The 24448-nt window shown below is 39.5% G+C and overlaps 1 protein-coding gene across 1 annotated transcript in view; it reads left to right on the top strand.

Moving 5' to 3' along the window:
* The window catches only part of znf385a (zinc finger protein 385A), a 60811-nt gene extending 48238 nt beyond the window's left edge, over positions 1 to 12573 (top strand). The window contains 5 exon segments of the mRNA XM_069688620.1: positions 3990 to 4040; positions 4043 to 4348; positions 8148 to 8332; positions 8698 to 8790; positions 9137 to 12573. Of these exon segments, the coding sequence (XP_069544721.1) occupies positions 3990 to 4040; positions 4043 to 4348; positions 8148 to 8332; positions 8698 to 8790; positions 9137 to 9385 (884 nt within the window). The 3' untranslated portion in view covers positions 9386 to 12573.
* The last annotated feature ends 11875 nt before the right edge of the window (positions 12574 to 24448 follow it).

The following is a 24448-nucleotide window of genomic DNA, read 5'->3' as shown; positions in this document are numbered from 1 at the left end:
GTTGGGGGACAGATCTCTGTGAGCAGGCAGCTGTGTGTTGGGAAAGCAGTCTGGGTGACAGACACTGCGGTTTGGGCTGTGGAGCCTAACGCAGTTCACCCTGTGGAAGTTACAATAAAAATGACAGACACACATTGAATTGTACACCTAATTCATGTACACACTTATGCACACATACACAAACAATGTGGTTAGGCCCATGAAAGCAAACAAATAGAAGAATGAGGAGATGATTTCCCACAGTGCAAAACCCTCATAACATAGAGCAGCATTTGTTGATGTTAAGTGATTTTTTTTTTCCAGTGAATGGGCCTTTTACTGAGCTCAGATTTTATGCAATATCAGAGTGCAGTCTGATACATTTATCTATGATGCAGTAGTAGCCAAGTTTATCATTGGTATTATGACCTTCACTTTTATACTACATCACTTCACATTAGCATAGCAAATGCAGTCAACAGTGATGACCATAAACAGGACATGTTAAGACCTTCCTGATGGCTAAAACAATGAAAGGTTATTTTATACTGTTTGAATGCTGTTGCCTCTTCATCTTTACGGCAGGTCATGTGCTTTGCAGTCCTCAAAGGGGTCCGTGGTTAGCAGTGCCCCCAAAGAGGAGGCCCTTGGCTTTGGGGGATTTGGATTGGTGAGCTGAGGGTTTGGCAAGGCCTGCGGTGGATGGCGAGGCAGCTGTTATATTGGAGAGAAACTCTGCTCCTCCCTCCCTCCTTCCCTTCCTCTGTATCCCTCTGTTCTCTGACACTCCCATTCTAAGGAAGGGCCCTGTTAAAACAACCCTGATATTATAGCACTCTTTAGTCCACACACACATTCACAGGCGCACACACACCCAAGGTCAATTAAACAGATTACTTTCATGTGAGGGCTTGGGTTGCATGGCTATTAGGTGGCTGTGGTATTGAGTTACACAGAGTTGATGTGCTTTTCATGCTCCATCTATTTATTGTTGGTCTTGGAGTTTACATTTTATGGGAATTTCCCAGGTTTTTGTCTGTGTGCAGTTTGATCAAATCTACCTGAAATAACAGTACCTGATCAACATAATTTGCATGACTGTGCATGTGTGTGTGGTTGACTCAGGATATAGATGCAGGCCAGACTGGGAAAAGGCACCCACATGCATTATGAATGTGGCTCAATTCTTGTAAGGCCAGCATTGGGTTTCGTAACTCGTTAATCATTAAGAATGGGCATGGTGGGGGCATTGGTGGCAGATGGAGTCATCCTGTCTAACACTTACACTTACACACACACACACACACACACACACACACACACACACACACACACACACACACACACACACACACACACACACACACACACACACACACACACACACACACACACATGTTCAAACTGCTATCCTCACACCTAGTCAAATCCCAAACCCTTTGGTAATCCTCGTGGTATTTTTGCTTGAGCAGTGGGATGATGACTTGTAACTCAAAATATTGCAATCCACTGTAATCTGTTTACTTTGATTTAAATTACATCCCTTTCACTTGACGTTTAAAATATATAGAGTATGCACCATGCATTATGTTCCACCTACACATAGGATTCATTACAACAGTAATGCTCTTTTACTTTATATTTAATATATAAACAAAAAGCTTACTCTTTGTTTCGAAGCCTTGTGGGATCGCTTACATTGTGTGTACAATGAGGAACATTTGCTTACGTAGGCACTCCTCAATATACTGTCGTCCAATTACATTTTCAGATTTATTGTAGACTATAGAAAATCTTACACTTAAGAATAAGAATGAACTAAGACTGTAGCGGGAAACAATTTCTTCTGGCTGAATTTGAATTAGTCTGTATTAAATCCCATGGCTTTATCAACAAAACCTTTCCCCATGGACTGCATACTATACATAGTTTTAATTTCCTGAAGTGGATTAAGGCAATACAAGACACACCAGACTATAGTGAAAAGCATCTGGACCGAGTTATCTCTCTCTGCTGACCTCTCCCCATGAATAATACCTTCTTCTGTTTGGCTATGAGGTCAGCTAGCAGGGAGAAAGGTCAGTTAACTACAGAGTTATACCTCTGACAGTGGGATTCTCACTGTAACAAAAATATAGTCATTTGTACCTGCTAGACAGAGTTGAATACATCTTTCCTGCTTTTCATTTAGCCAATATATGTGACAAAGAAGAAAACTGTAAAAAAAATTATTTTAAATTGGTGAGACAGATTATGGTGAATTACTGTGGCTAGAAAGATCCTGGGGGAGTTAGCCTTAAGGTGAACTTGCTCTGAGGGGGATAAGTGTTGGAGACATACGCTGTGGTACAGTATAAGGTGAAACAGTGACTGGATGTTGGTTTGGTACGGCAGACCTCCAGGCCACCGTGAATCATGAAATCCTTCGTTACTATTTGGCCAACCACCTCTAATCCCGCCCACTTGATTTTTAACTCAAACCACATGTAATGAACACTGTGGAGCCAGGATGTTTCTCTGCATTGTGAAGAAGTACATGCCTGCATGTGGGTAGAGCTCATCAACAACACTGGAGAGTGCTGCTCTGCACTTAACTTAACCTGCTCAGTCACTGCTGTGATAAAGAAGGCACATTATGAGTCATAAAACCTCAAAAGCAAAACCCCTCATACAGTACTTTGATCCAGGACCGCTTTATGGAGCCCTCATTGCCATATATGGAGTAAGAAATATTCATTTTTTTAACATCTGTTTGACAAATGCTTTTTGCTGCCAGCAGCTCTGCAGCTGGAAACTTCCAATATGGAAAGACAGGGAATTTTGATCTTGGAAAGCAGTGGAATGGAAAGCACTCACAATGGCATCTTCATCAGAGATGAGGCAATGTAGGAGCCACACCAAAATACACAAATTATCATATAGTCGCATTAGACTCTCGAGTGGAGCAAAATAATAACTATATCACAGCCTCTGTCATGTGACAAAATAACAATACATGTGGGAATCCCTAAAAGGAAATCAGGCAGTAAATGTTAATATTTGTTTTCTTCCCAGAAATACTGCGCGTTATCCCTTTAATGCCATGATCGAGTGAGGCTTTTCTGCTGCCTGCCTTTGGCGCTACATCCTGTGGAGTTTGGAGAAAGGCCTCCTATAGTCCCTGCTGATGGGGGGAGTTCTGAATACCCCACCCAAATTTAGGGGGTCTTTTTTCAGCCAACACTCACCGCTTAGTGAATACCGAAGGCCTTGCATATGGGAGTGGCTGACCAGAAACATGTGTCTGGAAATATATGTATAAACATGTTCTGTGATAAAAACAGAACAAGAAACCTTCATGTATTCAAAAACATGCAACAACAAGAGTTTAGATAAAAGAAACTACAGAGTACCCAGAAAAAGTGAGCAGAGAGTCAGAGAGGAGCTCACTTAATGATGTTTTCTTTGGACTTCCTGTATTTCCCAGTGACAAAGCAAGTGCCATTATTGCTTCAACCTCAGCCAGAAACAACAGGTGTGTGGGACAGAGTCAAAACATGCACAGGGTGAAGTTTCCTATTTCTCCCTTCGGAAACACTTCAATAAGATGAGACCACATCAGTGAAAGATTGGCTTAAAAACTTCAAAACGGCCAGAGACATATTAAACACGTAGCCATCCCTTTATACACATGGGTCAAACGTTTTCCTCCTCTGATCTACTTTATTTGTAACTTTAATTAAAAGGAACAGTTTTTAACCAATTACAGTCCACAGTATAGGAAATAAAAAGCTCCTCTGAATGCAAGAGCTTTATGTTGGTTTGTCTGATCTATGGAGCAGACCAGGCCTTCCACAGTCAACTGGGAGTGGTTAACGATGTGGTTAGACATAGTTATATTTTCAGGGGCACTTTGCTTCATTGTTTAAAAACAACGAAGCACAAAAAAACACATTGCTATTTGAGTGAACCGTGTAATATTAAAAAAAAAATGTTTTACTTTTATTTTGTTTCTTTCTTTGTTTTTGCAGATGAAACGCGGCTTCTGTCACAGTTAAACGGGCCCCTACTGACCCCGGGGCCCCTCCCCCTCTTCCGACCCCACCCACCCCACCCATGGACTCCCCCGTGCCGCCGGTGTGCCCTCTTCTTCCCACCCTTACTCCTGCCCTGATCCCTCCGACCTCCTCCTCCCCAGGCTGCAGCAGCGGCAGCACCAACTCAGAGCATCCCGGATCCGGATCCCCAGTTTCAGGAGCTGCTGGCACCTTGGCCTCCAGCAGCCCATCCAATCCAGAGACAGAGGAGGATAAGGCCAAGAAGCTGCTGTACTGTTCCCTGTGCAAAGTGGCTGTCAATTCCTTGTCACAGCTGGAGGCTCACAACAAAGGTGGGTAATCTGTGAGCTCTCATACACTGACATTGCAGCACTTTCTTGAAATTAGCTGGCAATCAAACCATGAGGAATTAACTGTGGCGTCAGTCTTCTTGGATCTCATGTTACTGGTGAAGTATGAGTTGCTGGAAGTTTCTCCCTCATCTTTTCAGCTACAGCTGGATTCCTCTCTGTTTACTCAAACCACACTGTTGTTGTTATTGGAAACAAAGTGTGTCACATCCTGTGTGTTGGAAGATTTTTGCCAAGAAAGTCATATGCAGGCATTTCTAAAGATGCTGTTATGACTTTGTAACATGGAATACAAAAATAGATGTTAAAACATTTCCATTGGTTGTTAATGTTGATTAAAAAAAAATAATAATACTCTTCTAGATAATTCAAACAGACAGGAAGAAATTTGTGGCAAAATAAAAATTGGTCAGTTCAAGAGAAGCAATTTATTGGAACGGCAGTTCCCAACTTTGAAAGTTTAACAATTCTGTTTTTGCCATAGAAATAAAATACAGCAACATAAATAAAGTTATTTTTTTATTGTTAACTAGTTATCTAATAACACTTGCCCTTACATTCTCTCAAGATATAACTGTATATACTGTATGTATATTTTACAGTGTAAAATGTCTGGTTATCATGTTAATGCAATATCCTTTGGGCTCCTCATAGTTGTACATAAACACGAATACACAAAGATGACTACATTCACTGTAAGAGTACTCGTCTCCTGACTTAGAATTTTTTTTTAAATTCCCCTCGTAAAAGTCTCGGGTTGAGAGTGACTCAGTAGAGGACACTACAATACAAGGAACACTGATTGGCAGATAAATGACCTGTTTGACACTGACATGCTTGATCCCTGTAACTGAGCACTGCTCTCCTGGTTTCAGGAGCTCTGTCAAGGTGCCTTACCTGTGTGTCTGTGTGTGTGTGTGTGTGTGTGTGTGTGTGTGTGTGTGTGTGTGTGTGTGTGTGTGTGTGTGTGTGTGTGTGTGTGTGTGTGTGTGTGTGTGTGTGTGTGTCCACTCTCTCATTCCACAAACACACACACACCCAAGCACACTCTCTGCTCTCAAAAAAACCCGATTGTTCTAAAAAAAATCCTCCCCCCACACACAGACACACATACACACACAAACTCAAAGAATCATGATTTGTCTTGTCATTTGCAGCATGCTGCGTGAAAAACCTTCCCCATCATCCCCCTTTTCATTTGAACAAATTTTGCAGAGGAGAATGGTTAAGGCGCATAATCACTGCACAAGGGATTTAAGCAGGGAAATAAGAGAAAAAAAATGGCTGTTATGTGGGTCAAGCCTCCACAATGCCTGTTCAAACACTGTCAAACAGCTTTCACACATGACGACACTTTCTCAGGGTTACAAATACCTCCGAGATGCTTGCGGCTTTAATCCTTTCTCCCCTACTAACTGAGGTCTCTCTTTGACCTTGATCTCCCTGAGGACACTGACCATCTGCTGGGAATCCACGTTGTCTTTTGAGAATTATAACTATATGCATTCTCCCACCCGTACATGAACTATATATAAAGAAAGATACAAAGGGAGAAGCAACACACAATGAATGAATGTAACTGTATCCTACTTGCTGGGAGTAATGCTACCCCCAGTCGGCTCAGCCAGACATGAAAGCTGCCAACAAATACCTCTTCATGTTGGATAAAGTACTATCAATAATGCGGTCATCAGTGTCACCATTCTGACTAGATTAACCTCTGTAAGGCTTTTTATAGTCCATGCCTTTTCAGGCTCTGATTAATTATTTAACATTGTTACACTGACACATCAATAAATTTGTGTTGTATCTGCCTGCCAGCACACCATTTACTATGTGAATGCACATGTAAGTATTCAAAAGATCACACACATTACATTACGGCTTCTAAACATGATCCTGGGTCACAGCCTGCTGGCAGCAAGTTGGCTCCAAGGTTCAACTAAAAGTTGAGACAGCTGAAATTCTATCAGAAAAACAATCTGGAAGCAATCACTCTAACTCATTCGCAAAATGAATACTGTGCATGTTAGCAGGGTTCAAAAATAAAAGCATATGTCATGCAGACACCAAGTCATGAACAGTGTGCGTGGCAGAAGGAACTGCAGAAAAGAGAAAGAAAAACAAAACAAAAGAGGTAAAAAAAAAAAAAAAAAAAATGCATTATGTCATTTTATTTCAACATTTATGCAACAGTTTCCTGTCAACCCATTGCCTGTATTTGTGTTCTAATGTTGTTTACTTGTGTGTTGGTTTACTGTATGAGTCAACCTTACAAAGACCAAAAAAATTCCACTGGGCCATCCATTGTCAGACCAAAATAGAACAAAGGCAAAAACAGACACCCCAGAGCACATTTTTGGCCAAAAGCAAAATTTGTCATTCCAGCTCCTTTCTCCCCAGTGAAGCCCGCAGCTCCATGCCCCCCACTATCCGCATGATTTCTCCCTCTTTTGTAACCTTAACTCTCTTCAAATGGATTTTAGAGAGTGACTCAAATTCATATCTCAAAGTCAAAGCCAATGACAGAGGGAGGCTTTTCTTTAAGTGCAGAGAGACTGCTTTTCAGCCAATTTACAAAACGTGATTATCTCATGAGAAACTTTTCTGGCACACTCTTAATAATATGCAGAATGCAAGAGCACTTCTCTCCGTGTAGTCTTCTTTGTAAATGCAGCCAAATAGCATGGGATTTGTCTGAGTTGAAAATATATAGATTATATTGTACATAAAATGTAGGTAATGAAGAATTTGGTCTTTTGTCATGTCTGGAATTTCTGGAATCATGACTGGATTGATAGCAGGGTGGCATCTGGTAGATCTGAGATCACATTCATCTGTTTCTAATTTGTATTGCTTTATGTCCAGGAAACAAGTCTGTTGTATTTGTTTTCATCTGTAATGAAACATAATGAACCTATTTGATTGCTCAGCAGTATTAATGGTTAACAGAAAGAATAGCTTTGAGACATGACCACGCCAAGTTTTATACAGCATGACCTTTATTCACAATCAGGTTCAATAAATCTTTTTTTGATCCCAGTAAGACAGTTTCAGTTTTTAATAGCTTGTAAAATAGTGCTATTTCATCACATAAATATGTAGTGAAAGAATAAAAAGTCATGCTCTTACAAATGTTTGATTGCAATTCCATCCTAAAACTAGAATAAGCTGCATAATAACATGGCCTGAAATCTCCAAACTTTGACATTTATAGCCAGAATTATTGATTTTGAAAATTAGGGTTCAATGATCCAACATAATCACTGATATTGGCATGTGGTGGATTTAATATACTAGAGTACAGTGTATGACCCTATCCTACCCACTCCACTGAATCTAACATTATCAATCACTTAACATAACATTAACATTAGAGAGGGCTTCGAACTCGTCCTCCAGATCGCCAGCTGCACAGCTGTCTGACTGCTGCACTCTTGTGGTGAAAGCTTAGCTGTACAACTTGACATTTTGTATGTTGTGCATACATCATGTGATTATTTATTGGTACATATTCTTTTGTGCCAGGCCCTGACATTTATCACCGTCATTGTTCCTCCAGCAGTAATTTGAACTACAGAGAAATGCTGTCTGATCTCATTTTACTCCAGACAGGAGGAAGCACCATGACTCATGTGTTATAAATAGTGATTCATCTCCGCTGTATTATTTCATTCTGTTCTATTAGCTTCTAAATATGTAATTTCATCTTGGTTAATGACTTTGCTGACCTGTGTTTTTGCTTGTGTGTGTGTCTGTCTGTCTGTCTGTCTACCTGCAGGTACTAAACACAAAACTATCCTGGAAGCACGGAGCGGGCTGGGCCCTATCAAGGCATATCCTCGCCTGGGCCCCAAGCCCAGTGGAGAGCAGGGAGGGGGGCCAGTGGACCCCAACACTCAGGAACGAACCTTCCACTGTGAGATCTGCAATGTGCGGGTCAACTCTGAACTGCAACTCAAACAGGTAGGAGGAAGAAGAATATGTAAGAATTTTAATTCCCCAAAAGATTAGAGATCAAAAAGATTTGATGAGTGTAAAATAACATTTGATTACATACAATATATCTTGCATACAAAAACAGTGACTTTCAAAATGTATGTCTAAAAGCTCAGTATTTTATTCTAACAATAATTATTTAGTCAGAACAAATATGTATTTTTTTCATTAAAGCACAACTGTACAAAATTCTGTAGCGTCACATAGCTGTGTTTTTTGTTTATGCCATGAAGTTTTATCTAGTTAGTGCCCACTGTAAAAATGGTCTAACGTAATGGGAAATGTGTTCACAGAGTGAAAATAATTGGTGCGCCTGGGTTCTTTACTTTCAGCACATATCAAGTCGAAGGCACCGGGACGGCATGGCGGGCAAGCCTAACCCCCTCCTCAGTCGACACAAGAAGCACAGGGTAGCAGATCTGACGGTAACATTTCAAGTTTCACTTCCGAATTCTGGCTCCTGTGACGCAGAGAGCAAACCTGAGATCCACAGACCAGATAGACAGTGATACTTGAGAACATGAGGTCTGCGAGGCCTTGAAGCTGTTAGAGCATGTTGATTTGATTGCTACAAAAGCCCATCAGTATTTCTGTTTCTGGCTTTGTCCTCCTCCTGAAAATAATACAAGTCACTGAACTGAAGCCTCTGCATTATGAAAGTTAAAAAGAGGAAGGTCTAAATCTTTTTCCCTTGTATGTGTTTACCCTCTGAAATTCATCATTTTAACTCTCGGTCTCTTCACTTGTGCTTCTTTCATTTCTGTTTTTCAGTCTTCTTTGAGCTTCTCCAAGGATCTCACCAAAGCTTTGGGCGCAGGGCTCCTGCCCAACCCCTTGGCTGTTGCCGCAGCAATGGCCGCCGCAGCGTCCTCAAACCCACTGGCTCTCCGTGCAGCTGCCTCTGCGCCTCACCCGCACCATCATCTCCTGCAAGGTCCTCCTCTCAGCCACGCCATCCTGAGACCCGCCCCTGGGCCCATGCGTACCACCCACGGGCCAATCCTCTTCTCTCCTTACTGACACATCACCCTCTGACTTCAGCCAGTCAGGAACATCCACTCCAAAAGCACACTGTGAAGCTACAAACGTGATCAACAACACAGCAATTGATAGGGGAAAAAAAAAAAAATCCAATCAATTAAATATCTGACTGAGAGAATAGCCAGCGGAAAGAGCAGTGGAAAGGAGTACACGTCTCTCTTTTTCCCTTTACCTGAAACTCTCCATTCACTCTCCCTCCATTTCAACAGACTTCTGAGTGAGCTGCAGATGGAGTTGGCAGAGGAGAGACACTCATTATGCATTGAACTCCCATGTACATTTCTCACCTCCCCTGGTCCCTCCTTTGCAATGTGGCCCCATCGAGGCCGCCTCAATAGCTACAGAAGAAACACATGCAGACCTTTCTAGAAACACTAATCGACACGTAGTGTTACGTAATTATTCTGGGCCACACTGGTTTTCTCCTCTCATCACGACTCAACGTGTTCTTCTCATCCTATGCACCTCAAAAACCAAGACAATAATGTTATGTCAGTAGGGTAGCTGCTTTCATCGGTCTTTGCGCCACATGTAACTGTGGCGGCCTCCACTGTACTGTACATGTCCTGCTCTGCGCCGGAGGCCAGCAGCTCGTCAATTTGTGACACTAGGTCCTCGCTAGATACAACATGACTTCGGCTGACAGGCAGGTGGTAGTCACATCTGAACATGTCTGATGGTTGGGTGGGGAGAGGTTAGGAGAGCAGAAAAGTGACTGTGGGGGATTGCACTGCCTGTCATTTCCTGAGAGGGTGAGGTGAGAAGAGGGCTGGCACGGGTCAGTGGATGGATTGACCACAGGCAGCATGCAGACACACACACACACACACACAGGCCTGAACAAATCTATGTTTTAAAATAGACTGTACTGACAAAAACTACCACAGGGCACATCTGACAACCCCCATAACAGTCAGAGAAGGGCCTCACCAAAGGGGAGCAGCAGAAGTCACACACTGGTACATACTGTACTGTGTTTAATACACAAACCCAATTCTTAGCTTAGATGGTGTTTGATGGAAATAATTCTGTGCTTTAACTTACAGTAATGAGAAATATTGTACAAGAGAGAGCATAGGTGATATTCAGCGAGACTTTTGTTCTCTTTTCAAAAAGGTTATCGACATCCTCACATTACCCAGGCCTTCAATCACAGGGTGATTCACCATGTAGGTGGGCAGGTATGACTTAGGTGTGACCCTGTGTACTGATGTATTTATGTCGTTTCTACTTGAAACCTCATAAGGTCCTGCAGGAACAGGCCTCTGCATCACTGGGTTGACTTCTTCCATTCCTGTCCTGCCTTGTCCTCCTCCTCACCTCACTGATATCCAAAGGTTCATATGAGTTTATTGTAGAAGACACATCAACACTCACCCCTATACTATGATGCTGAAAGGGAACAAATTAAATAGAGGAAGATGAAAGCCAAATACATTCTCTGAGAAATGATCTTGAGCTGGAGTGACAACCAAGCCAGAAGCCTGAGGGAAGCCGCCCGGAGCGGGAGCCGAGACATCCAGCCCAAGGCATCTATTGATACTTCCTGTCTTACAACTGAAAGCCATGAAATGCACCATGATTTGTTTTCCTTTACAAAGACTGGTGAGCACTTTGTTTTGTTTGGTAGGGACTGTTGGTTTGCATTTATATCACACATATAAAAAGAGCAAAACAGAAAACTCAATAAAAAAAAATATTTTTGTAGGTAGGAAATGTTAATAACTTCATCCATGAAGGGAAACAAAGAAAGGGGTGGAATTATGGTATAGAGGATTATATAAGTGACAGGCAGAACAACTGATGCAGTGGGGAGCCACAAAAGCTTGCTAAGCAGCAGCAGACCTATCTTGCCTGACAGCTTGAAACTAACACCCTTTTCTGAACGAGATGTACACTGTGCCCTTTCATTGAGAAGCAATGAGCTCTAATGTCTTACCTTTGTCTGAATATTGCAATGCAATGAGCAATTTTTATCGGAGTGACTTGTTATCATTGTGACATGTTGTAACATGTTGTCTGGAGTCATGTGTAAACTGGGAGCACGCCAGCTGACAGACTTTTCTGTTCTTCCACGGGGAGTACAAGTCCTGGAGGGGTTTGAGAGAGGGACAGAGAGAGACAGAGATGTGGCTGAGCATAGGGACCGACCCTTCATATTAAAGGGCCTTTTTACTACGGGGAACTGCTTGGGGAACAGGGTACAACACTAGGTATCAAGGGATTAAAGCTAGATCTGTTCAACAGGCTTTTTGTATTATTATTATTTGGACTTACTGAGTTGCATTATTTTTTTCTGTTTGTGAGAAAAGTGAAAAATCCTGAGGAACATTATTATCAATGCCATTACTTAAAGAAGAGGCTGGCTTGGTGTCAGCTTCCACCTTTGTGCTCTTTTTGTTGCAGAACGTAATGTTTCAAGTTCATTTTTGTGAGTGAGATGCTATTCCAGGATCCGTGCTCTCCTTCCTGTTGGTGTGTGTACCATATGTATTCTAGTGTGTGTTGGGACCTGCTCTCTCCCCACTTCCCACCAATCAGAGACAGAGGCAACCTGGAGCTATAAAGTGGCCTGAAACACAATAACGAGGACGAAAAACCTGCACGTATTTGGTTTTTGGAAGATTGATCAATCATCCTGGATTCTTTCAGACTTGATCAATAACCCAACCTAATCAAAATACTGCAATATTGTCCCTGGTAGGTCAGTCAAGTAGCAACACAGATATGTTCATAAAGTGGTAATTCCCAGAGAGTCATCCTCATTATTTACATTTGGGAGATAAATGTTAGATTCCTATTTTCTGGGCAGGTATTTCATGTTAGATGTGTTTAGGCTACTAGCCTTAGCCTTATTCTTCCCTCAGTCTCTCTCAGAGCAGAGAGAGAGAGTTGGAGAAGCTATGGTGTAATTTTTGTCTTGCCAATAAAGTTATTTTTGAATTTCATTATCAGAGGGACAGAGTTTGTATGGCGAATTGTAGCAATACCTGACTCATTCTGGCTACTCTTGTTTATTGCAATAAGAAAATTAAACAATAAATGTGTATGTGAGTAAAAAATTATAAATGTAATTTAAATGAAAAAGAAACTTTATGGTAAATACTATTGGTATCAAGAGAAACCATGGTGGAAAAAAGTAAATGTCAATAAATCATGAAATGATACCGTCTGCAGAGTTTTTATGAATCAGTCTGTGTGGTCCAGTGTTTTCTATCATAATTCATTGAGAAAAATCATCTCTCATATCTAACTCCCTGAATCAGATTTCAAGAGAATTGCAGCTCGTCCATTGACAGGGGATTAGAAACAGACTCATAGATTTTGTTTCTTTAAATAAAGTCAAACACTGCTGCAAGGCTTCCAGCTAAGATTCATAAAATGATATATTATTTATATTCTTCCCAGTAAAATCACCCTCACGGCACTCATAAATTTGGAGTTGATTTATTATTAACTATCCATCCTGCAGGATGACCTCGATGACAGCATCACTGGTCTGTGTGATTTTCAACAAAGCACAGACTTGTTTAACTTTGATCAAGAGATACCCACACACTTTTAGTATTTTAGTCTGATGTCTCCCCTGAATTTCCTTTGAAGCAGTGGTTCTCAGACTTAAAGTTTGGACCTCTTCAAGGCACAATACAAATTTGAGGCGTCACAAGTTTGTTTGGTCAACAAAGAAAAAGTTATTCTGTTGCTCAAACTATGATGTATGATTATTACTTTTCATTCTCAGTCTCAGAAAATTTTCTTTCTACTGTAAAATGTCTGAAAATTTGACCTGTTCAGACCTCTCAAACATTTATATGAAACTCACTACAAGCAGGAAGTGACACACTTTAAAAAGGTCACTAGCAAAAATTTTACAGAATCACTGCTTGCAAAATATCATTCAGTTAGAAAATATATTTTTCCTCACAATCCTTACCACTATCTGGCTTGTCCAAAGAAACACATAGAATATAACGTACACATATTTCCCAATAATTCAGCCCAATATATACACTCAAACATCACTTTATTAGGTAAACCTGGAGTTCAAAGTTCAGTTTTTTTCACTTTATTTAGTACATCAGTTACTGAAGTAATGTAAACAATACCACCACTTTCACCTTGGTGCCTAATTGCCTCCTCGATGACATAGATTAGAAATAACCGAACATTATAAGCATCAGAAAAGACGACTCAATGGCAGAACAGTTTTTCCTAATTGAACTTCAGTGTTTTTGTACCGTTAAAAAATGTGGAATGTTCACTACAAATTAAAACAAATTTGTGAAAGTTTGAACAATTGAGCATTTTGTTTCACATGATCAAAAGCAAGAAACCTTTTAGTGAGTCATTCATCTCAGCTGCTATCAGGCACCGCTGAACCTCCTTTGTGAGCAGCAGAAGCTGCAAGGAGGAGGAGTAGCTGACTGGTGCTGCATTGTACTGTCAGATGAAGAGCAGCATTGTACTGTCTGGAGAGAGTTTCCGACTTCCCGTAATAGACAGCCCTCATGTTGTTCCCCTGAGACTTTTTGTCAAGCATTCCCAAACACACTGACAGCTTGCCAACAGTTCTCTGCATTGTGTATCAATACACAATACAGCCACTAGATGGTCCTACTGTGATGACTGGTCCACTAAAATGGTGCAGCATGGTGAAAGGAGTTGTTCATTCTGCAAATACAAGCCCTCAAAACTATTTACATGTCAAGCTTGTACAACACTGCAGGATCTTATCTCTTATCTAATAATGATGAATAACGTCAAGACCATTCAGTCTTGATATACCAGTATGCAGAAGCACCTTGCTCTGAATACATTTATTATGTAGAGCTGCCCTTTCAGCTCTGTGAACGTACAGTACAGCAGGGACAAATGGGACAGATGGTTGCTATGATATTTTTTCTTTATTGCCATGCAAAGACATTGTAAAACTAAATGACCCAGAGTGGGATAAAAAAAAAAAATCATCAGATGACACTACTCAAAGATGGATTTTCCCATGGTTTGTTTCTATCTGAAGAGCTGCAGTCTCGTACATCTTAAAGTTTTCTTTGTCTGCAAAGCTTCACAGGCAAAACATTACTTGCTTGCAAATGTTGGAACATGACCATTTTGAAAAATAGTGATAAAGATAAAAAGGAAGGTTGATTTTTTTTTTTTTCTTCTTAAATTGCATTTTAGTCAAAATATTTGTTTAAAAATCAAGTCAAATCAAATCGAATTAAATGTCTATGGTTGGGCTGCTTTACAGTTAAATATGTAAATTCTCTATATTTTATTTGTAATGCCTTTATTTGAATTTGTATTGATACCATTCATTAGTTTATTTTCAGAACAAGACAGACAAAAGACAGTCTTCAAACGGTTTCTATTTGTTGGTCATTGTAGCACAATTTCTTTCATTTTTACATAGGTCAGAATTGCTGAAAGCCAAAGCATAATGGCATGGGCTACTTTTGCACTAGATAGCTATCAGAGGCAGAGCCAGCAGCTATTTTCATGAGAGCTCCATGCATTGAGATGTGGCAATAACACAGTGAGATGGTCAGATAGGGGTCTTCAAATGGAATCTGAAGAGGCAGAGATATGCAGCTGTACTTTCCTCTAAATGGAAGTCTGCAGCTGAGAGGAGAGGGCATGTTTTTTGGTCTACCTTTCTATTTCTACTCAGTATCTCCAGTAAGAGTTTTGAATCACACATACTGATCTTTAGTACTGCCGTGAAAGCAAGATGATGATGATGAAAATGTATTTTTCTTCATTCTAAAATAAAACTCATTCAACAGTTGTTTGTTAACCAGATCCAAATTCATTTTGGTGAGTTTTGAGCCACAAGAGGGAAAAAATTTGATAAAATAATCGATCAATTTAGTGCATGACAGACAAAGTTATTATTACATCCTGAACCCACATTTCCAGTCTAATTCAAACAACATATTCCAGTCTTTTCAGGCTGGAATAAGCTCAGAAAATAAGAGACATTTGCATTAGAATTACAAGCAAACTGCAAAATTGAAATGCAGGAGATAAGAACCTCTGCATGTTTCTCGCACATTTTAATATTAATGCCGTAAATATTGTAGAAAATTTACTCAGTATTACACCTCCGACTGAACCCTTGTACAGAATATTGTACTGCAGTTGAAAGAGACAGAAAAGACTGAATGAGTGAATCATACAAAATCAGTATATAATCTGAATACAGAGTAAGGAAGAAGCGCTCAAATGGATGAGAGGCACTCTCCAAAATTCATGATTAAAAGCACAAAAAAATCATGAATTAGGAAAAAATGCAGATTGCAAATAGGTGCCACCGACTGAAAGTGTGCTACACAGTCCTACAGGCTTCATTTCAGCTACAGAGTGAACGAGCTCAATCATGTGATCACAATGCAAATTGTCAAAACCCACAGATGGAACCATATCAGATGCAGAGTGAGCAGAACAGTACATCATGAGCATGAAAACAGACCTCTCCTATTACAGCTAAGTTTAAAGACATGAGATGTCAAATTCAGATGCAGAAGTGAGCAGATAATTAGTCCAGAGTCCAAACAGCATCTGGGAGGAGAAACAGCGCGGACACAGTGGAGCAAATGAGCCTGTAATCTCATTGCCTTAACTAGTTGCAAAATTGTGTTGAGACCAAACGTAGCTCCTTTCAATTTGGCTTGTGGTCTTTTTTTTCTTACATGTTAGATGTCATCATCAATGTTTGTGCAGCTACCTTGGTTTGCTACATCTGCGTATTGTCTCCTAAATTACACCTCAGCGTAGGTCATCCTCTCAGGGTAACACAGCTGACTTCCCTCCTGTCTACCTGAATCAAATCTCCCCAAGTGTAAGTCATAATCTTTGTCTGTCATTTTACCTCTAATGGTAACATCCTGCTGAAACGAACATTTATCTACATGGAAACCCACCCACACAAGCATCTGAGGAAGACATGAGATAGATGGATCAGTCCTCTAACTAATATCTTGTTCTCTACAGGGAAATTAAGTAATTTCTCAACAATTCACACAATAACCAAACAGCTACTCAGGGTCACACAAAACAACACTCCCTTCGGTAGTCTCTGGATTCAAAGGGACCATGTCATATAAAATTCATTTAGATATGGAGGTAAACCTTGAGCCTACTATGCTCGTCATTAAGAGCATTAAGAATGCGTCGCTCCCACGAAGTATCTCGGCAGTTTGAAGGCGGAGCTGACAGCAGCTCGACGACTGTTATGGTGGCATAGCAGCATCTCGTGACAAAAGCCACAATTGTGAGAGAATGGTCTGTAGTCCTTTGTGCAGGAGTAGGCGGTCATGTGAAATTGCCCATCTGCTCTGACGCAGCACAGGCCATGAATGGAGTGAATCTAATTAACCGTTTTCAAGCAGTGAATTCCTTCAATAAAACCTCTAGAGGTTAAAAATTACATGGTATACAGATTTTTATGCTTGAGTGAGAATGTGGCTTCAGAAAAATAAAACTGGCACTGTATAATCACCAGATTTGCCATGAAATCAAGCTCTGTGTCCAGACGTACTATAGGTGATAGAAGAAAATAATGCAAACACTTCACTGAAGAGTAACCTGAATGCCCTTCATTGAGACTGTTGCGGTGGTTCATCATATCTGAACAAAAGACAGACCCAGAAAATCAAATCAACATGAGTTCCAAACAGGTCAAATCATTTGTGCCTAAAGTGCATTATGTTCCTGTACTAAACTACTGCAGCACCATACAAAACACAACAATACGAGAACATACAGAATGCCAAACAATCAAAGCTGAGGCGCAGTCACAAGTCAAAACTATGGCGAGTGTTATTGGAATGAAACATTTTCATGAGGTCAAAACTGACAGCACACTCAGCAGAGACATCAGGAACACTGTCAATCATTTTAAGCTGGTTTAAATAAAGATCTGAGTTCTGATGCTGCTTTAAAAATGGAAATCATCTGAAATCCTTTTGAATAACAAGTTTAAAGTGGTGCCCTGTGTTTTGGAAATGTTACCAGGGAAAACAAGTTCAATAAACTGTAAAAAAAAAAAATGTTTTAAAATGAATAAACACGTGAACCTTTTGGAATTATCTCCACTTTGGCAATACATAGTTGATTCTTTGAACATGGTCAGACTTTAATCTAAATTACAATTATTAACAAACTAAATCTATTTGAACTACCAAGACACATCATTATATTGTCCTCGTTTCATACCAAATACATCATTCAACCATTCACACTAGAGGAAGGGAAAGTAGGCCTACGTAAACATCAACAAAAGCTAACTGGAGTCAGGTGTTTGAAAACTTGGAGTCCAAAAAAATGAAACGAGATTAGACATGTGGGTTAGATCTACAAACATTTTGAAAAAAGCATGTGTTGATGTGAACCAAGATGTCAGAGAACTTACCATCAATAATTGGCTGTACACCTAATGGTTAGCTCCAGGATAAGATGACTCCAAAAGCTTAATGCAGAAGATTCAGCAAGGTAAAAAAATAAAATAAAATAAAAAAGATCCCAGGAGTAACAATCATTAGTGCTAATTAATATCTCTGTTCATGACTCTACCACATACAAATCTCTGAACATGCAGGAAGTCCATTGCAGGATACCAAAGATGACGCTTCTACTATCCAATATAATATCACTGCCTTACTTTTGCCAAAAATCAACTTGGGTTGTTTGGGAAGAACATCTTTTTCTTTCTCCTTAGATTTTGTTGGTGTTTGGCAACCAGCTTGTAGGAGTATTACCGCCACCTACTGGACTGGAGTGTAGGACAGTAGATGTACAGAAAAAGAAAAGAAAATTAGATCTTATTTGCTATACCCTAGTTAGTTTTCCAAACCAGATGAGTACATTCAATTACTTTTGAATTGTTACCCCTTTATGTGTAATTTAATTGCAATTAATGTGTTGTTAACCTGTGATACCTTTTATATTTTATAGCTGAGATTGGCTACTGTGTCATAACGCATGCCAAGTGCCTGATTCACATCCAATTCTATAAACTAAAGTCAGCCTAACAAGGATAGACCACATGAGTGGCAGCAGGTTTGAAACAAATACAAAGTAAGCAGATTATATATATTTTTTTTTAAACTGAGGCTGCACACGAAGCTCAGGAGAAACTACTTTCAAAAGTTAAATATTCATTTTTATTTTCAAACGTAATTAATTCAAGTCTACAATTAACAAAAACAGAACTGTGATAAATAACCCTCTGGTATTCAAGCTCCAACCCAGCAGATCTACTACTGTCCGTACTGTACAGCTCCATGCTGTTGTGATTACCCAGAAGGCACAGTGAGTCACAGATGTCCTCCCAAGAATTTTCTATTTAAATCTCGCATAATACATGAGCACAAACCCTTAAGCAGTTCTGGAAATGATTTTGATGAGAACGATGATGGTGCGAGTAAGCGATGAAAGAAATAGTGACACTGAGGCTTGATGGTCAGACAGTGGATGTAATGTGAAAGATAAGGTGCCACCTCTAATTAGAAGATGAGTTACTGACGGAAGGAAACAATGATGTTGTCATTCAGCAGTATCCTGTTGCGACAGCCACTCACTAATTATCTCTCTGTCATCTGACACATGCGACTTCCTTTCCTTAGGTCCAAAACAATATCTCACTTTTACATCGACACTGTTGTAATTAAATATCATCCTAAAAATTACAAATGAGTCTTAATGAACTCTCAGTGATACTGTGTTTATCTTTTAGATGAAAGACAGGAGTGTTAACAAGAAGTGCCAAAACATGTAAGAGGTGTGAGACAAGAGAGACAATAATATTTTGTTTATATAATTCAGCAATTGCAGTAACATGCAACACTTAGCCTCAAAGGGTGTTACAGCAGGTTTCCTTATTGTACACATAGTTTCATATTTGCTACTCCCAACGGAGACAAACTGTACCTCATCAGTATTGTACTTTTCTAGTACCTATTAAATGTGTTTTAATCAGTCTGTGGTTTTAATAGATTCATAGATGTCATAAAGAAAAGATTTACCACTCGTTTTCATTCTGCTCTACAAACACACCCACACAGGTGTTTGAAGTTATTCTGGCTGACTGGACCTTGGCTCCGGCTGAAGTTGGCTCAAGCTTTTCACAGCAATTCACTCTTTTCAATAAAGTAAAATGACACTTAATGGAAGCAAGTTATCATTATTAATGATGTTAAGTGTTAAGTGTCCCAGTCATGCACAATACCACACAATGCTTCTTAAATAATGGTATAAATTGTACTTGCTTTTCTTACAATGACATGTCAAGGGACTGACATGAAAAAGTAGCTGTGCCCATTTACAAATTACATATTCAGAGGGAGGTTTTAGGACAGTACTGTGAATAATAAATAGATGTGATTTTGCTGTTGAGATACACTGTTGTTCTGCAAAACTGTACAATATCATTGGAAAACTATGACACTTTAGAAGAGGTCTAATCAGGCAAAACAAACAAACAAACAAACAAAGCTGTGCACACCCATGACGTCAAGCCCGTGGTCACAGCAGGATGTTTGACTCGTGATGACATGGCGAGCACAGGTATAACTCTTAGTGTTTGTAGCAGAGGAGGAAGACATACTGAGATAATTAATTAAATAAAAGTAGCAATTTATCAATGTCAAAATACAGGTGAAAGTAAAGCATAAAAACCAAATAATCATCAATTAATCAATTTACTTATTTAATTATATACCTCATTAATATATCTATGATTCATCTAGTTGTGAAAGGAAAACTGGGGAATAAAAACCAAAATAATTTAAACTTGTCAACTATTTGATAAATAATAAAAACATAGCATTCTACAAAAAGAGTATCATATGTATTAATTATAATTAATCTGTAGTAAACATCAAATTATAACAAAAGTCCAAATTATTATCTACAGTCACAGCACATCAACAGGTCACAGTTTGTCAGCTTGTCAGAAGGTTTTTCATTAAGTATGAAGTATTTGAGTGATAACTTTTAATAATCAGCAAACAGATTCTGTAAAGTCTTTTATTTAAGTAAGATTTTAGAAAGAGGTTTTGAATTTGCTTTTTGGTTTTTACCCTGAAGAAAAACAGACTTCCTCAACAGCTGCTGACTGGTTTATTACTGTTTTATCATTGTGGCTGTAATAGAGGGTTGTGTTATTCAGTTTTTCATGTGCAATGATGATGGCTCCCTAATAATGTTTGAACATATTCCTAAAAGATTAATCAGCTTCACAGTGTTGCTCTGTCCAGCTGCCTCGGACCCTGTATTTGTAGATACTGTATTATCATTAGACTATCATAGTATTGCAATCAGGAGATGGTACTGACAGATAAAAATTGCATTACACAAATTAAAATGCATGTGATGATCAGATAATGATGCATAATGAGTTTGTGATGTGCTCCTCATGCTCTCAATAGACTTTAAGTCTCCCCCTCCCGGTATCTTATCAGTTGTTATCATACTCGACCGTCTCTGACATCCTCTCATTCAGACAGTGAGCTTCTCCAGTAAGTGAGGTGGAATAAAGGTGTAGTCCATCTGCCGTGTCAATGACAACCCTCTCTTAAGACAATCCTAAAACACAATCAATAATTCTACATGGATTGCGCAATTTGCCTTCATGTCTAGCCTGACAGACATGGTGCCAGCTGTGTTTACCAGGACATCATGTGTTTCGAACGTAATCACTTTACCAACCCATGCCTGCCTGTTATGGATGGCACTTGTCATTTACAGAGGAGAGCCCAGGGCCATCAGTCATCTGTGTGTGAGTGTGTGTCTGTGAGTGAGCGTGTGTGTGTGTTGAGGAGGTGGGGTTGGTAGGGTTTTCATCTGTCTGTCTGTGACTCTGTACAACAGCACAGTGAAATCTCCTTAAATATAATTTGAGAACAGAAAAATTAATATGCTATATCCTACAGGGAGTACTCACAGTTGCACACACAAACACACGTGACCAGTAACATACAGAAAACAGAGATCAGTTATGACTGGCTGCATTATAGTCCTACTGCAAAATCTTAATTTCATAATGCAACTTTCATGTCATACATGATCATGGCACTTAAAAATAATTTGTAAACTTTGATAAACATAAAATATCTGTCTGAAAAAATGTAGGCTACACACAGACACGCACGCACACGCACACATACAAAAACACACACACACACACACACACATAATAGCGACTGGGATCTGGCTCTGAGCAAAGCCAGATTTAAGCAAATAGTTTTGATGATTATACAGTTACCATCAACAATGTTATTTACTTGCAAAGCAGGAGATGAGATGATGTGACCATACACAAAGTATACACAAAAATGATACAGCAGCAGCTATACACTGCCTGTCGTGAAAACCATCCACCACTGACATATTTAGTACTCAGGTGACTGTTTTTGCACTTGGGATTCACACTGATGAAACTGCTCATGTCAACCGAGCATCCAGACACCCTGCGGGGGTCACTAAGGTTTAAATATCCTTTTATGTGCTCTGTACGCACTGAATTGTGTATGAAATTTGCTATAAAACAAACTTGTCTTGACTTGTTAGTGATATTTTCATCTGCTCCTTTTCGCTATTGGGTGCTGTTAGCATTAGCTTCCTCCTCTCCTCTTCCTTCCTTTGTCTAATATTTTATTCATTATTATTTTATAAAATCAATATTTACTACTACTTTGAATCCACAAAATCTGACACTATGCTAACATTCCCCCAGCCAGGAGACCTCTGTATTTCACTGATGAACTGAGTTGGTATTAGCTGCTGTAGCTGTGCTTTCAAGAGAAACACTAATACCTGGACGTGTCAGAATTGATCAATAGCTGACCCTTCACACCATGAAAGCAATAACAGCTATTTCTTGAAGGTAATGGGACCAACAAATTAGGTGAGTGCACTATGAATAATGTGTTTCACTGACTCGGTCTCCAGTGAAAAGAGACAAAGTGGAGAAAAGAAATGCCAGAGGTCATTTTTTTTATTGCCTCTGAAATTAACTTTATGCAGACCTTCAGTCCAGTCGTATTGTATTGGCAAACTGTGATATATGTATTTGGTTTTGAAATTCAGCAAACATGAGTACATCATGGGCATCAGTCAGTGGAGGATCACAAACTCAAACATTTTATAGTTTTTTATATATCTATGCTGAACCTATTGACCACTTCAGCAAGTTAAGAACAAAGGAGGCAATCCCTGCAGGAAATGTCTGAGGCAATTGCTATAGAAAAGAGCAGAGATCAATGTGGCCTATATTATTTCCAGCACTGTCCTGGGAAATATTCCACATTGTCTCATGGGTAGCTATCTATCACATTGCATCTGAATAAAACATGGGTAGTTTGTTTGGTGTTTATGTGTGTATTCAGACTTTCTCTGTAAATATTCAAGCTGTCATTACTGCATCTATGGAGTGTGTTCACGTGGACATGCACACATGCAGAAACAGACTTATACAACAAAAAGAGACAAATCACAAAATTCAGAATATCAAATGCTCAAATTAAATCAGCGGGTGAGTAATGCACCCGTGGACAGTTTCCCATTTATCTCAGTCACTGTGTTGCACATTTTGATCTCGAGATGCCATAATTTCACTTGACACAATTTTATGAGCAGGAAGGACAAAATGAATTAAACAGCAGAGGGAGGTCATAACCGAGCCCAGCCAGTCAGTTTAATACTCAGGTGTGATGGAAGCTCAGCTGCATCACTGTGGGCTCTCTTTCACATCATATTAATGAGCTATGAACTATATTTTACATCAATATCATGCATCCATTAAATCCAAAACCAGACACATGGATCCAGCCCAAAATATTAATTTAGAGCCTGTTCTTTGAGTTCCTGAGAAGAACAAATGGTTCACTGCAAATTCTCAGGCACAGTATTAAAACTGTGTCTGCATAGTGGTCAGATATGCAGAGATTGGCAGAGATGTAGCCAAGTTTCAAGCAACATCTGAAGCAGACAAAAAACAAAACAGACTGGATAAATAGAGGTGGAAATTAGAAATCACTTTTGATTCAAAGCACAGTGGGTTAAATACTAAATTCAAATATTCAAAACAAATGCAAAAACAAAGCTGTGACTGGTGACGATAGTAGCCAAAAGGTTTGGAAAGCGGGCAGCAGATTAGGGGCCAAATTGAGGAAATCTAACATTAACCAATCAGCACATCTCTCCCTTACAGATAAATGGATGTATTCAACAACACGCTGCAAATGAAAAATCTTTGTATCTTGGATATGACTGTGTTTGATAATAGTTTGTCAATAAAAAGCAAAAGCTTCTGGCAACAAACAAAAATTCTACAACAAACTTGCTCCAAGTTTGTCTCATTTATAATATGGCCCCTCTTCAAGATAGAAAACACATTTCTACAACTCAAGCATCTGATTGCACCCATTTCATCAACTACAGTGCAAATAAAAGGATGTAGGCAGGATGAGAGACTGATTGTGTTTGTGATGAACAGGATGCTAATATGTCTTCTGGAGTATTCTCACCGCATGATGGGTGGAAAATAGGCAATGCTGTTTTGAGACAGACAAAAAGAAGTTTGCCAATCTCAAAAAGAGAGAGATTCAAGAGCCGAAACAGCATCAGAGGTTCTTATTTTCTCCCATAGGCCTCCATGCCGGCCATTGTCGCCAAGAGAAGATTAAGGGGACAAAAACCTTTTGACAAGTAGAGAGCACAAAACACTTTTGGAAAACAGTGAAAGAAGAGAATGTACTTTGGTTTAGAGACACCACAGCTTTCACATATCTGTGTGGTCTTATGCAAATACACTTCCAAAGCACATCAGCATCCATTCCAGTTTTAAAGCAGCAGCAGCTTTCAAATTAACATTTAGATAAAAGTGACACTTCAGGACCTAACGAGTCAGAGATCGAAGGGGTGGGTGCAATGAAAAAAAACCGCATTCATCAAAGTCATTTTGCATGCCCCAAGCAGAAGTATAACATGGACTCCAAGTTAAATTCCCCCATTAGATTAGAGCCCATTAATTCAATTATT

The sequence above is a fragment of the Brachyistius frenatus genome, unplaced genomic scaffold (assembly GCF_029030835.1).
Source record: "Brachyistius frenatus isolate BFR_SWC_R1_liver_20210118 unplaced genomic scaffold, ASM2903083v1 Contig_6, whole genome shotgun sequence".
Lineage (NCBI taxonomy): Eukaryota > Metazoa > Chordata > Actinopteri > Embiotocidae > Brachyistius > Brachyistius frenatus.
This window is presented reverse-complemented; position numbering and strand designations above follow the sequence as displayed.